Source organism: Chlorocebus sabaeus, chromosome 3 (genome assembly GCF_047675955.1).
Source record: "Chlorocebus sabaeus isolate Y175 chromosome 3, mChlSab1.0.hap1, whole genome shotgun sequence".
In the NCBI taxonomy this organism is placed as follows: Eukaryota; Metazoa; Chordata; class Mammalia; order Primates; family Cercopithecidae; genus Chlorocebus; species Chlorocebus sabaeus.
In genome coordinates this window covers 4,398,547-4,413,215 of record NC_132906.1, presented here as the reverse complement: position 1 = coordinate 4,413,215, position 14,669 = coordinate 4,398,547, and the positions used below count along the sequence as shown (strand labels likewise).

Genomic DNA, 14,669 nt, shown 5'->3' with positions numbered 1-14,669 from the left:
AGCAGCTGGGACTACAGGCGCCCGCCACCCCGCCCGGCTAGTTTTTTGTATTTTTTAGTAAAGACGGGGTTTCACTGTGTTAGCCAGGATGGTCTCGATCTCCTGACCTCGTGATCCGCCCGTCTCGGCCTCCCAAAGTGCTGGGATTACAGGCTTGAGCTACCACGCCCGGCCTATGCTTGATTCTTATAACTCTTTAGTCTTTTTAATCTCTAGAAAAGCCCACACTTTTTTCCCTCATGACATTAACCTTTTGATGAATGTCAAGTGTCTTTTTTTTTTTTTTTTTTTTTTTTTTTTTTTTTTTGAGGCGGATTCTTGCTCTGTGGCCCAGGCTGGAGTGCAGTGGCACGATCTTGGCTCACTGCAACCTCCACCTCCCGGGTTCAAGCGATTCTCCTGCCTCAGCCTCCTGAGTAGCTGGGATTACAGGAGCCCGCCACCACGCCCGGCTAATTTTTGTATTTTTAGTAGAGATGGGGTTTCACCGTGTTGGCCAGGCTGGTCTAGAACTCCTGACCTTATGATCCACCCACCTCGGCCTCCCAAAGTGCTGGGATTACAGGCATGAGCCACCGTGCCCGGCCATGTGTCTTTATTTTATTTTTGAGACAGGGTCTTGCTCTGTCACCTAGGTTGGAGTACAGTGGCTCCATCTTGGTTTATTGCAACCTCTGCTTGCTCTCAGCCTCCCAAGTAGCTGGGATTACAGGCATGTGCCACCACGCCTGGCTAATTTTTTTTTTTTTGGTAGAGATGGGGTTTCGCTGTGTTGACCAGGCTGGTCTCAAATTCCTGGCCTCAAGCGATTCTTCCGCCTTGGCCAAAGTGCTGAGATTACAGGTGTGATCCACCACACCCGACCTCAGGTGTCTTAATTGCAGTTTTGTAGTTTCTTTTAATTATATTAAAGAATTCCTTGAATGTTGACATACATCATTTTGACATACATCACTTTTAATTAAAAAATTTTTTAGCATAGTAACTTGTAAAATTTTCATGTTTTAAGACATTAATATGCTTTTCTTGAGCTAAATTGTTCCTAATTTTTTTCTCAGGAGAAAGTATTTTATGTTGGGAGAAAATGACAGAACAAATTCAGGAAGCTAATGTTAAGAACTTAAAAAAACATGATGATTCCTCAGAAGTGGCTAATATTGAAGAAAGGTATTGTTCATGTTGAAAGTGAGAAATGTGACTATTTAGTACAATAGCTAGCCTTTGTTATTGAACACTTGTTTGAAAGATCTGTACTTTTCTTGTTTCTGCTTGACGATGCTTTAAAGTATAAGGTTAAAGATACAACCTCTTATGTACTGTCAACAGCAAAGGAGGTTGGGAGATATGTCACTTAAAGCTGCTTTGACATTGTGTTGTCAAAGCTTTTTCACTTAAGAGAAACATCTGGATAAAATCAATTTTCTCTCAAATAGTTAAATCCTATTTTTGGAGAAGGGAAAAATTAAGTATTGGCATCTCCCATTTGGTGTCACTTATTAATTATAATTGCATAATCAGTTTAGTTACAGAATTTTAAAATATGGCAAAGATAAAGTATTTTATCATTTAAGTAATTTAAAAAATTTATTTCAAAATTTTCGAATATAATGATATGGACAAAATGACTTTTCTGATTATCACTCTACTCACATTAAGGGCCTTTCTTAATTAAAAAAATGCATATTTAGTGATCTATTTTTGAAATACATTTTAAAGTTATTTGCCGAATGTGTTACTCCATGTGTTAATCTGTAGTCGATAGATGGACTTCAGAAGGGTTCTTAGGACTCCAGAGTCATGTGAAGAGTGTTGTGTGTTTCTGTATTTTAAGGGGTGGAGAGGGATTGTGGCTTTTGTTAGCTTCTCAAAGGGAGGCGCTGATTTTGGGAAAAGTTAGTTCTCCGTGTTGTCAAGGGTTTCTATACCAGGCACACTAAGTGTAAAATATTTACACATTATGATTTGCATGTTAAATAACTTTGTGTTTCTAACTAGGCCCATTAAAGCTGCTATTAGAGAAAGGAAACAGACCTTTGAAGACTACTTAGAAGAACAAATTCGGTTGGAAGAGCAAGAACTGAAGCAAAAACAGCTGAGGGTGAGCAATGTGCTCCTCTGATTAAATCGCTCTAAGGCTTTAGAGATTTATCTATAATTTGCCTTAAAAATAACTTTGAGATGACTTGGATTTACCAAAATTAATTCAAATATTATTATTTTATTTTAGGAAGCAGAAGGACCACTGCCAATCAAAGCAAAACCAAAAAAACCATTTTTAAAACGAGGAGAAGGTTTAACCAGATTTACTAATGCTAAATCTAAGTTTCAAAAAGGGAAAGAAAGTAAACTAGTGACTAACCAGAGCACTTCCGAGGACCAGCCACTGTTTAAAATGGATAGACAGCAACTCCAGCGGAAAACCGCTCTCATAAATAAAGAGCCGTGTGCAGACAGCCCTGCCCTGAAAAAGGAGAGTAAAGCTGGAACCAAGGGTGGTTCTGTCGCCCTCAGTCAGAAGCCGAAAGTGCTGAAGTGTAGTGACAGGAAAAGTCTTTCTCCATCAGGACTGAAAATACACACAGGGAAGAAATGTGATGGGCAATGTAGAGACCAGATCAAATCTGATAAAAGAGTCGCATCTGATAATAAAGAAAATGTGCCTGAGTGTCGAAAGCCTTGCGATGCTGGCTGCACAGGGCGGAATAAGATGCCAGGTAAAGACGGACCTCCTCTTTCAGCGGGGCCGGCCAGCCGCCTGGCTTCCGAGAGCCCCATGAGGGAGACTGTGAAAGAGTCTGAATCTTCTCTTGATGTTTCTCTTCAGAAAACGTTAGAGACTTGGGAACGAGAAAAGGAAAAGGAAAATTTGGAATTAGATGAATTTTTGTTTTTAGAACAAGCTGCTGATGAAATATCATTTTCTAGTAATTCCTCATTTGTACTGAAAATCTTAGAAAGGGATCAACAGATCTGCAAAGGTCACCGGATGTCTTCCACCCCTGTCAAAGCTGCGCCACAGAAGACAAATCCGGCAGATCCCGTGCGTCAGTGTAACCGCGGTGAGGGTTTGGACCACACTGCACGTGAGAAGGACGGCGAGTGTGAAGTCACACCCAGACAACTCCGTTCACTGTCCTCAGCTGATGAATCGAGGGAACAGCGTTGTAAAATCAGTAGGAAAGCCGTCCAAAAGAGCACTTCTGAAAATCAAATGGAATGGAACGCAGGTGACGATGAAGGTGTTCCGAACAGTGACAGTAGCACTGACTCTGAGGAACAGCTTGATGTTACCATAAAACCCTCCCCTGAGGATAGAGAAAGGGGCTTCAGCAGCAGAGAGGACAGCCCCCACGTCTGTGATGGTAAGGGGCCTTTTAAGGACACCGGGGCCCAAGAAGATAAAAGGAGAGACGTCGATCTGGATTTGTCTGATAAAGATGACAGTAGCGATGAGTCTGTCATAGAAAGCGTAAAACACAAAGCATCTGAGCCTGCAAGACCCTCATCCCTAAGTATGAGTAAAATGGACTTTGATGATGAGAGAACTTGGACTGACCTTGAAGAGAACATGTGTAATCATGACGATATTCTTGGGAATGAATCCACTTCTGGGACGCCGCAGACATGCTACCCTAATAATGAAATAGGTATCCTGGACAAAACAATAAAAAGGAAGATTGCACCAGTCAAGAGGGGAGAAGACTTGAGCAAGTCCAGGAGGAGCAGAAGTCCTCCTCCTACGTCGGAGCTGATGATGAAATTCTTTCCTGCTTTGAAACCAAAACCAAAGTCAGATTCACACTTGGGAACCGAACCCAAGTTAAACATAAGTCAAGACCAACCACCTGGTGAGTCAGAGCATTATAAAATATGTATCTGAATGTTAGAAAGTTAACATGTATCAGTATGCTGTCAGAATGCTTAACATCCTAACTTTCCTTATTGCTCAATAGAAGTCAAATTAATGGGTGATTGTAAAAATTTGATTTATTTTGTGGGTTGATATAAAGCTTTAAAATTAATTACTTTTTAATAAAGTGAGATAACATCAAAGCTTCTATGTTTCCATTCCTCCCCAGACCTGGTTCAAGTCCCCCTTCTAGAGGTACCAGTATTACCATTTCATGTGTGTATTCTAAAGAGTCCATGCCTTAAAAAGCATATGCGTCAGTTTGTATATAATTACCTTTCTATGCAAATGAAAATATGCTTTTTTACATACTGTCCTGCACCTTGCTTATGATAAATTTTGAAGATTGTTCTAACGCATATACACATCTTCTTCATTCTATTTAATAGATGTGTAGTGTTTCTGTTGATGTAACGAACTTTTTAAACTCACGCTGAAAGATTCCTTTCCATTATATTGTATTATAAAGTCTGACTGCCTAGCAGAGCGTAGGTGCTTTAAAATAGAAATTATAACGTTATTTTTCAAAAATTCTGATATTAAAAGTAATTTTTTTTGTACAGAGTTTGGAAGCTTAAAAAATATAGAAGCAAAAATATTTACAACTTAACTACCCAAAAGTGACTGCTATGCCATTTTGGGATATTTCCTTCCAGTCATTTTTTCTATGTAGTTTTAATATGACAGAGTTTATGACTTGCCTCATTCCTTTAGCCTTGTGCATCACATTTCTTTTCTAAAAAAGTACTAATTGATGAAATGCTTCTTTGAATTGAAGGACAGAAGCACTGGCTATTTTACATTTTAAATAGCAAATTTGATAAAGGGAAAAAATCTTAGTTTGCATTTATTTGATTAGTAGTAGGGGGTAAACTGATTTTGGTGTTGATTAGCTCTTTAGATCTGTTGTGGATTACTTATTCATGTTCTTAAGCTATTTATATATATTAGTCTTTTAAAAATGGATTTGAATGATTTCTTTTTGTGTATCATGTTGATTCCTTATCAGGTCGATACTCTCTTCAGGTAGATTAATTCATAAATACACACTGATTTCCTCAGGAAAGTTAGGTTTAATATTTTTCCTTTTCATATTTGAAGCATTGTTTCTAATGCATTTTATTTTATTTTATTTTATTTTAATTTTTTTTTTTGAGGCGGAGTTTCGCTCTGTCGCCCAGGCTGGAGTGCAGTGGCCGGATCTCAGCTCACTGCAAGCTCCGCCTCCCGGGTTCATGCCATTCTCCTGCCTCAGCCTCCCGAGTAGCTGGGACTACAGGCGCCCGCCACCTCGCCCGGCTAGATTTTTTGTATTTTTTAGTAGAGACGGGGTTTCACCGGGTTAGCCAGGATGGTCTTGATCTCCTGACCTCGTGATCCGCCCGTCTCAGCCTCCCAAAGTGCTGGGATTACAGGCTTGAGCCACCGCGCCCGGCCTCTAATGCATTTTAATGGCACAGATGTTTGCCATATTCCTGGTTCTTAGTGTTACTAGCTAGTTGGTGTTTTTGCTGCAGTGAGGCCTTTTGTGAAGTTCAGTATTTATGGCCTATTTCATAGGTGACAATGCTCGATCCCAGGTTTTGAGAGAGAAAATTATTGAATTGGAAACAGAAATAGAAAAGTTTAAAGCCGAGAACGCATCTTTAGCTAAACTTCGCATTGAACGAGAAAGTGCCTTGGAAAAACTCAGGTACGTTTGGGTCTGTAAGGTGGGAAAAAATATGCGAATTTTTGTGATTCAGTTATACCTTTAAGACCATCTGCAAACAGTCTGAAACATTTTAAATCAATCCAGCAAATGTAACTGAAAAGGAGGCGAAATCTGTTATCATATACGTTTTTTTACTGAATAAAATGACCCAGTGTAGTCAATGATGTGTACGAAGGGGAATTTTCTTAGTGGAGAGATCATATATTAAAATTTGAAAAGCAGTTTGGAGCTGTGGTACCTTGCCTAGTTAGCGTGTTGGTTTCTCTGGGCTGCTGTAACAAAGTACTCCCACCTAGGTGGTTTTAAACAACAGAAATGTATTTTCCTGTGGTTCTGGAGGCTGTAAGTCCAAAGTCCATGCACCAGCCAGGCGGGCCATGCTGGCTCGTCCAGCTTCTGGTGGTTTGGGGCACTCTTTGGTGTTTCTTGGATTGCAGCTACATCACGCCAGTCTCCGCCTCTGTGGTCACACGACCATCTTCCCTCTGTCCGTGTCTTCACATGGCATTCCCCTCCGTGTGTGTGTCTGTCTCGGTGCCTCTTTTAAGGATAGGGTCACATTGGATTAAGGGCCCACCCTACTCCAGTATAACCTCATCTTAACTGGCATCTTACTTGTATCTCCAAAGGCCCTATTTCCAATAAGGTCACATTCACAGGGATTAGGACTTCAACATATTATTTTCGAGGACACAGCTCCACCTACAGCAGTCAATAGTAGGACATATCGTTCCTACCCTAGGTCATGGTCTCACCTGACTTTATTGGTTAGCGAAACTTGAACTGAACTTACATGAGACTATTTATATGTATTATATTTATTATTTCTATTACATATATACATTTTATGTAGACATTTTTAAATTGTACTTGTGAATAGTACTAAGTTCTATTGCAGAAACACTAATACTTTTTATTCCAGATGCTGCTCTAGGTCTTGTTGGGGATATTATATGTCACATGCACACTGTTTTTCTTTGTTTTTTGGTTTTGTTACTTTAACGTTTGAGGAGAAATTCATTCAACTGTAGTTCCCATGGCTGCCTGCTGCGGGATTGGATCTAGGAGATGGTAGCTGCTATGCAAATGCTGAAATTCGCCCAGATTTCCCAGCCTCTTTCTTCTTTAGCACTTGCCAGGACGCTGCAAGGCTTTCGTTAGTGTCCAGAGTTCCCAAGTGGTTGGTTCTGACAGGTGCTGCTAGTTCAATAGCTGCTTTGGTGGAGGGACTGATTCTTGGAGCTTCCTATTCCACCATCTTCCTTGACATCTCTTCCGTATTTCTTCTCTAAAAACCTGAAAAATAGGAATTCTAAAGCACACCTGGCCCGTAAGTTCCAGATAAAGGTTTATAGAGAGCTATTAATCCACTTAAAAAGGAAATTCAGTTACTATACTGTATTCTGCACTATGCTTAAAAATCAAATTCTGAAAATTTGTTATTTTTTAATTGAAACATCTTTGTGTTTCTGCTGATACATACTGTAAATATATACTTATTAGTGATGGGTAAAACGTGGAACGTATTCCAATCCCTTCTCCACCCAAGATGACTTTTAAAATGTCTCTACGGCCGGGCGCGGTGGCTCACGCCTGTAATCCCAGCACTTTGGGAGGCCGAGGCGGGCGGATCACAAGGTCAGGAGATCGAGACCATGGTGAAACCTCGTCTCTACTAAAAAATAGAAAAAAATTAGCCGGGCGCAGTGGCGGGCGCCTGTAGTCCCAGCTACTTGGGAGGCTGAGGCAGGAGAATGGCGTGAGCCCGGAAGGCGGAGCTTGCAGTGAGCCGAGATTGCGCCACTGTACTCCAGCCTGGGCGACAGAGCGAGACTCCGTCTCAAAAAAAAAAAAAAAAATGTCTCTACTTTGGGAGGCCGAGACGGGCGGATCACGAGGTAGGAGATCGAGACCATCCTGGCTAACATGGTGAAACCTTTTCTCTACTAAAAATACAAAAAAACCAGCCGGGCGAGGTGGCGGGCGCCTGTAGTCCCAGCTACTCAGGAGACTGAGGCAGGAGAATGGCGTGAACCCGGGAGGCAGAGCTTGCAGTGAGCTGAGATCCGGCCACTGCACTCCAGCCTGGGTGACAGAGCGAGACTCTGTCTCAAAAAAACAAAAAAAAAAGTCTCTACTTCATTATTTCAAAATGGACATCTTTTTCTTTTAAAGAACATTTAAATCATAAGATAATGGCTGGGTTTTTTTGTTTTTTTGTTTTTTTGTTTTTTTTTTTTTTTTTTTTTTGAGACGGAGTCTCGCTCTGTCACCCAGGCTGGAGTGCAGTGGCCGGATCTCAGCTCACTGCAAGCTCCGCCTCCCGGGTTGACACCATTCTCCTGCCTCAGCCTCCCGAGTAGCTGGGACTACAGGCGCCCGCCTCCTCGCCCGGCTAGTTTTCTGTATTTTTCATTTTTCCTGTGTCAGTTTTGCTTTGTTCCAAGAAAAATTCAGTCCTCGAATTTAGACATTGTGTTATTCTTCCCAACTTGCAGACAAGGAAACTGATGCACTGAGAAGAAAGTTTTTAAGTTTACCTCCTTAGTGACAGAGCCTCAGTGGCAGCCTAGGCAGTGTGGTTCGGTAGAGCCCCGGACTGTGCTGTATGGGGTCTTTAATCTGCTTTTTATTTTATTTTTATTTTTTTGAGACAGCATCTGGCTTTGTCACCCAGACTGGAGTGGAGTGGTGCGATCTTGGCTCACTGCAACCTCTGCCTCCTGGACTCAAACCATCCTCCACCTCAGCCTCCTGACAGGCATGCGCCACCACGCCCAGATAATTTTTGTATTTTTGGTAGATACGGGGTTTTGCCATGTTCCCCAGGCTGGTCTTGAACTCCTGGGCTCAAGTGATGCCCCCCGCCTTGGGCTCCTCAAGTTCTGGGATTACAGGCATGAGCCACCATGTCCAGCCCTGCTTTTTATTTTAACAACATAATAGACATCTTACTCTATTAGCACACCCTAGTCTTCTGTATCCTTGAAATGACTGTATTGTATTAATGCTACTGTGACTAATCTGTTACCGGAAATTTAGCTTGTTTAGAATTTGTCACTATTACAAATTATTATGCAGGGAATATCATCATATGTATGAGGCACTTTCTATTTAAAAATATACTTCCTTGTGATAAATTTTAAGAATGTCTGTTGCCCCAGTCAGCATCTGAGGCTTCTTTTCACGCCTTTCGCCATCACTGGAGTTGAGCGTTAGCAGTCTTTCAAATCTTGCCAGCCTGGTAATTATACCATCTTTCACCTGCTGAAGTTTGCATTTCTTTAATTATTGATAAACTCGAGCATGCTTTAATATTTAGCGGTCATTTGTGTTTATTTTGTAACTTTCTTTGTGACCTTTGCTCATTTTTCAGGATCCTAAACTTTCTCAAATGTACCACAAGTATTCCTCCCCCAGTGTTTGCTTTGACTGTGTGATTGTGTGCACACTGTTGACATTTTGCATATTTAGTCAGTAAGAGTATCTTTTACCTTATCTGTCTGCTGTCCCTCCAGTGAGGCAGGGAGAGACTTGTCCAGTCTCGAGGCTTTAAATGCTGTTATGCCCCAGATCCAGATCTCACCCACATCTGCTATCCCACTGCCTCATTGTTGTCTCTGCCTGGAGAGCTGATGAGTGTTTAAATTGATCATTTAGAAAAAGTGAGCTCCCGACGTTCCCTCCTGAACTTACTTTTCTCTTCTTCTTCCCTGTCTCAGCATGAGAGTCTGCTCTTCATTTGCCCAGTGGAAAATCTTGGAGTCATGCTTGAGTCTTCTCTTGCTCTCTCAGTCCGTTTCTAACCCGACTGCTTCACTGCCTCAGAGCTGCCACTCTCGACCAGGGCCCCATTGGCTTTCCCTGGTTGTTAAAATCGTTTCCTATAGGTCTCTCTGCCGCCCGTGTCCGTGCCCTTCACACACATCCATGGCCAGCCTGTGTTTGGGCAGTTCATCTGATCAAGGCCGCCTCCTTTTTTTTTTTGGAGATGGAGTTTCATTCTTGTTGCGCAGGCTGGAGTGCAATGGCGTGATCTCGGCTCACTGCAACCTCCACCTCCCAGGTTCAAGCGATTCTCCTGCCTCAGCCTCTTGAGTAGCTGGGGTTACAGGCATGTACCACCATGCCCAGCTAATCTCGTATTTTCAGGAGAGACGGGGGTTTCTCCATGTTGGTCAGGCTGGTCTTGAACTGACCTCAGGTCCAGCTGCTGACCTGATCTGCCCGCCTCGGCCTCCCAAAGCACTGGGATTACAGGAGTGAGCCACCGTGCCTGGGCTGTCTCCTTTTTTGACACCTCCTGCTACCCATCCTTTGCTCACTCTGTTTTAGCCACACTGGCCTCCTGGCTGTTCTTTGAACACCTCAGCCACATTCCTGCCTCAGGGCTTTGGCACTTGCCGCACCCTCTGCCTGCACTGCTGTATGTGGACATCCTTGTGACCGCCTCTCATTGTCTTCAGGTTTCCTTCATGTTATCTCAGCAAGAGAACCCCTCATATTATCTCAGCAGGATAAGCCCTCACGTACAGTTGCACGGTCCCATTCTGGTATTTCCTAAACTTCTGCCTTGCTTTATTTCTCTTTAATGCTTCTAATATTCCATGTACTTATTTACCTTCTTTATTATCATCTGTCTTCCTTTAGAATGTAAGAAGCTGCATGGGAATAAGATTTTTTTTTTTTTTTTTTTTTTTGAGACAGGGTCTCCTCTCTTGTCCAGGCTGAAGTTGAGAGACAGAGTCTCTCTGTTGCCCAGGCGATCACGACTCACTGCAACCTCGAATTCCTGGACTTGGGCCTGCCTCAGCCTCCCAGTTTTGGGATTACAGGCATACACCACTGTGCCCAGCTAGAATGTTTGTTTTTTTCCCTGTGGTTTCCTCACTTCCTTGTAGAATGCCTGGTTCATCGTAGGCACCCAGTGAATGCTTGTTGGACGAATGCTTTGGTGAGTGGATTGGCTGTTATTTCAGGCCTCTGGATTGAAGAGGAATTCACCGGGACTAGCAGTTACTAGCCTGTCAGCAGATTCTGTACATCACTGCACCAAGATGGTCTCCTTAGGTGATAACATAATCTGGTCATTTTAGGAAAGAAATTGCAGACTTTGAACAACAGAAAGCAAAAGAATTAGCTCGAATAGAAGAGTTTAAAAAGGAGGAGATGAGGAAGCTACAAAAGGAACGCAAAGTTTTTGAAAAGTATTCTACAGCTGCAAGAACTTTTCCAGATAAAAAGGAACGTGAAGAAATACAGGTATGCTAGCTCTTTGTTATAGTCATGTAAGTTAGTAAAGGTGACAATCTTGTAAGAATCTGTTATTTCTTATGTCAAAGCAAAACTGTGTCAATCCATCATTCATTCATTCAGCAAATAATCTGTCTGAGACAGTGCATCAGGAATGTCTTCTGTAGTCTGAGTTTTAAAGAGTAGAAGATAACAATTCTTTTCTTATAAGTAAAGGCTTCCTAGAAAAGACCATGATAATGTCATAGATGAATTAACAAGCCCGGAGCTGGAAATTCACCGGCATAATGTTGTCTTAATCTTTTTGACCTACCACACACCAAATACTATTAGTTCTGTTCATTTATCATAATTTACGACCGTAAATAACCAGGTCTTTAATTCTAAAACTTATAAACTGATAGGCCAGATTATCAGTCCTGTTCATTTCATAGTTAGAAATGGACATGTTAAAACTATAAACCTTCTAGAAAAAAATAGGTGAATCTATTTACAACATTGGCATATGCGAAGATTTCTAAGAGAAGACACAACCAACTATAAAAGAAAAAATGGATATATTGGACTTCATCAAAGTTAAGACTTATCAAAAGAGAAATTTTAAATGGCTATCCATTGCTTCTAGCATAAAATGGAAACTCCACTGTCTGTATTTTAATTACTAGCATTTTTCAGTTCCATCCTTTGCTTTCTTCCTGTCTCGTGTAGCCATTCTGATCTGCACACCTACACCTTGAGTTACTGAACAGCACGGTGCTCAGGGTCTTTAATTCTCTCTTAATGTTTGTGGGAAGAAACGTACTATTATGTTTTGGTTAATACTTAGTTTATTAACTGTAATATGTTAGATGTTGGCAATATTAAAACTTTTATTTCAAAAGGTAATATAAGTATATTGTCATTCAAAAGTTACAAAAAGATGTGTGGTGAAATTTCTCCCTCACCCTTGTCCTGGTCACCTATTCAGTTGTTTTTTGAAAATAATTTTTTATTATGGAAAATTTCAAAAATACATAAAGGTAGCAAGAACAGAGTGAATTCCCATATTTCACCAGTGATCATTTTGTCTTTCTAATTTCATCTCTCTCCCCTCATACTCTTTTTTTTGCTTTTTAATCTGGAATTTAAAAAGTGAAATCCCAGACATCTGCTCATTTCACCTATACATAGTCTAGTATGTTTCTCTGAGAAAGACACCTTTAAAAAAATAAGACTATTGACTGGGGGCGGTGGCTCACTCCTATAATCCCAGCACTTTGGGAGCCGAGGCAGGCAGATGACTTGAGGTCAGGAGTTTGAGACCAGCCTGGCCAGCATGGCAAATCTCCATCTCTACGAAAAATACAAAAAAATTAGCCAGGTGTGGTGGTGCGCCTGTAGTCCCAGGTACATGGGAGGCTGAGGCAGGAGAACCACTTGAACCCGGGAGGAGGAGGTTGCAGTGAGCCAAGATCATGCTCCTGCACTCCAGCCTGGGTGACAGAGTGAGACTCCGTCCACTGGGCGGGGTGGGGGGAATTATACCTTTGTCACACCTATAACAAAATTTATAGTATCAATGAATACTTAGTCCATATTCAGATTTTCCAATTGCTTGGTATCTTTACAGTTGATTTGTTTGCATTGTAATTCACCTCTCTTGAGGCAGCCAGTGTTATCAATCTCGTATCTTTCCAGAGAAATTCTTAGAAAGTACATACATATATTCATGCTGTTTTTTTTTTAAACATTAATGGTAGTCTACTGAAATCATGATGTATCTTAACAGAACATCTTTATTCTTTGTTTTATTATTGTATAGAATTGTAGTATGTGCCATAATTTACTCACCTAAGCACTATGTATTTCTGTTCTTTTTCTGTTTACAAGAATCCAAGAAGGGCTGTACTGAATGACTTTGTGCATATATGACCTCTCACAATCGTTCTCCCACTTATTCATTCAGCACATGGCTACTGAGGACCTGCCGTGTAGCAGGCATGTACTGGGAATGCAGCAGTGAACAAAAGCAATCAATCCCTGTCCTCATGTAGCTTATGTCCTGGAGTCTATCTCTAGGATGGATTCCTACAAGTGAGATGTTGAGGTTAAAGGTATGTACATTGATACAAATTGCCAGATTATCCCTCCATAAACATCATGCCAAATTTTAGTTCAGTTTTATTTTTTATTTTTATTTTTTGAAACACTTCATAGCCCAGACTGGAGTGCAGGGGTAAATCTCAGCTCACTGCAACTTCCATCTCCCAGGTTCAAGCGAGTCTCCTGCCTCAGCCCCTCAAGTAGCTGGGATTATAGGTGCCCACCACCATGGCTGGCTAATTAATTTTTAGTTCTACTAGCAATTCTTAGAGGGTTTGTTGTTCTCTACTTGATAGGTAAGAGGTTAAAAATTGATATTAAACTTAATTGAATTTCTTTTAAACAATCTGAATTATAGTTACAGATTTAGTATGGCTGTTTTTGGTGAACAAGCCATATACTTGAAACAGTAGTTACAACAAATTCTGCTCTCAGAAAACTTAACTGAATTAAAAACCATAGCCTATTCTAAAATACATGATGGGTTTGTCATTTCATTTTTCTTTCTGGATCTCCTAGAATTAGAGATATTTTAAATACCTTGCTGTGTTCTGAAAATCTTACCAGATTCGAAGGGAAAAAATAAATAACCTCCTTAGATCACTGATCCAAGGTTATGAGATAGATTGTTTTCCTTCTCCTCTTTCTCATAGCTCTGATCCTGACTGCTTCTTCCAAGGTGATTCAAACCAGAGCAAACACTTCTTTTTGTTGTACTTTGTTAGGTGAATAACGTGGGTTTTCTCTTTTTTTTTTTTTTGAGACGGAGTCTCACTCTGTCACCCAGGCTGGAGTGCGGTGGCGCGGTCTCGGCTCACTGCAAGCTCCGCCTCCCGGGTTCCCGCCATTCTCCTGCCTCAGCCTCCCGAGTAGCTGGGACTACAGGCGCCCGCCACCTCACTTGGCTAGTTTTTTGTATTTTTAGTAGAGACGGGGTTTCACCGTGTTAGCCAGGATGGTCTTGATCTCCTGACCTCATGATCCGCCCGTCTCGGCCTCCCAAAGTGCTGGGATTACAGGCTTGAGCCACCGCGCCCGGCCGTGGGTTTTCTTTTCTTGCAACTTGGTGCCTTTCCCTCACACGACGTGTCCTCTGATTCTCAGGCTCCGCAGTCCAGGCTCTTATCCCTGTGTGGCTATTTCCATTTAAATTAATTAGCGGTAAATTGAAAAGTCAGCTTCTCATTCCCATTAGCTACATTTCCGGGACTTAGTAGCCACCTGTGGTGGGCTGGTGGCTGCCACACTGCACCGTGCAGGACTGGGCACATCCTCGCTGCTGGCAGCCCTGGGCTGTGCCCATCAGTGGGCTTGTTGGGTGGTAAGGGGCTGGGCTGGTGAGTTGCCTTCCCTCTTCAGGAGCTCATTCTTGAGCTCGCCTTTGTTGGTTTATGTGATTTCTGGTGTTGATTGAAGTTGTGGAACCTGTTCATACTTGGTCATCATGTGTGGCCCTGGGTATTCATTATTTCTTGCCGGTTTTGGTGCAGTTCCTTTTCTTCCTTACACGGTTTGGCTTATTCATAGCTCCCCATATTTACCTTTCTCTCTACTTCTGTGCAAAAATATACTTTAAAAACAGATATATACTTCATAGAAAAACAAACCTATGTTTGTTGATACTCTATTAAATCATCCAAAAATTAAGGGGAGGGCATATTTAACCTTCCTTTACATTACAGTTATGTTAAAAAATATTATTTTATTTTA

General features: G+C 41.5%; 1 protein-coding gene across 4 annotated transcripts in view; it reads left to right on the top strand.

Annotated features, from left to right (window-relative positions):
* Positions 1-14,669, top strand: part of CPAP (centrosome assembly and centriole elongation protein) — a 42,805-nt gene that overhangs the window by 14,078 nt on the left and 14,058 nt on the right. For all 4 annotated transcript variants that reach the window (XR_012091758.1, XM_008021744.3, XM_008021745.3 and 1 more), the window contains exons 5-9: positions 1,059-1,167; positions 1,996-2,098; positions 2,228-3,848; positions 5,471-5,603; positions 10,721-10,886. Coding sequence is in view for 3 of the 4 variants with exons in the window: in XM_008021744.3 (XP_008019935.1) it covers positions 1,059-1,167; positions 1,996-2,098; positions 2,228-3,848; positions 5,471-5,603; positions 10,721-10,886 (2,132 nt within the window). In the remaining variant the exon portion in view is untranslated. The remainder of the gene's footprint in view (positions 1-1,058; positions 1,168-1,995; positions 2,099-2,227; positions 3,849-5,470; positions 5,604-10,720; positions 10,887-14,669) is intronic.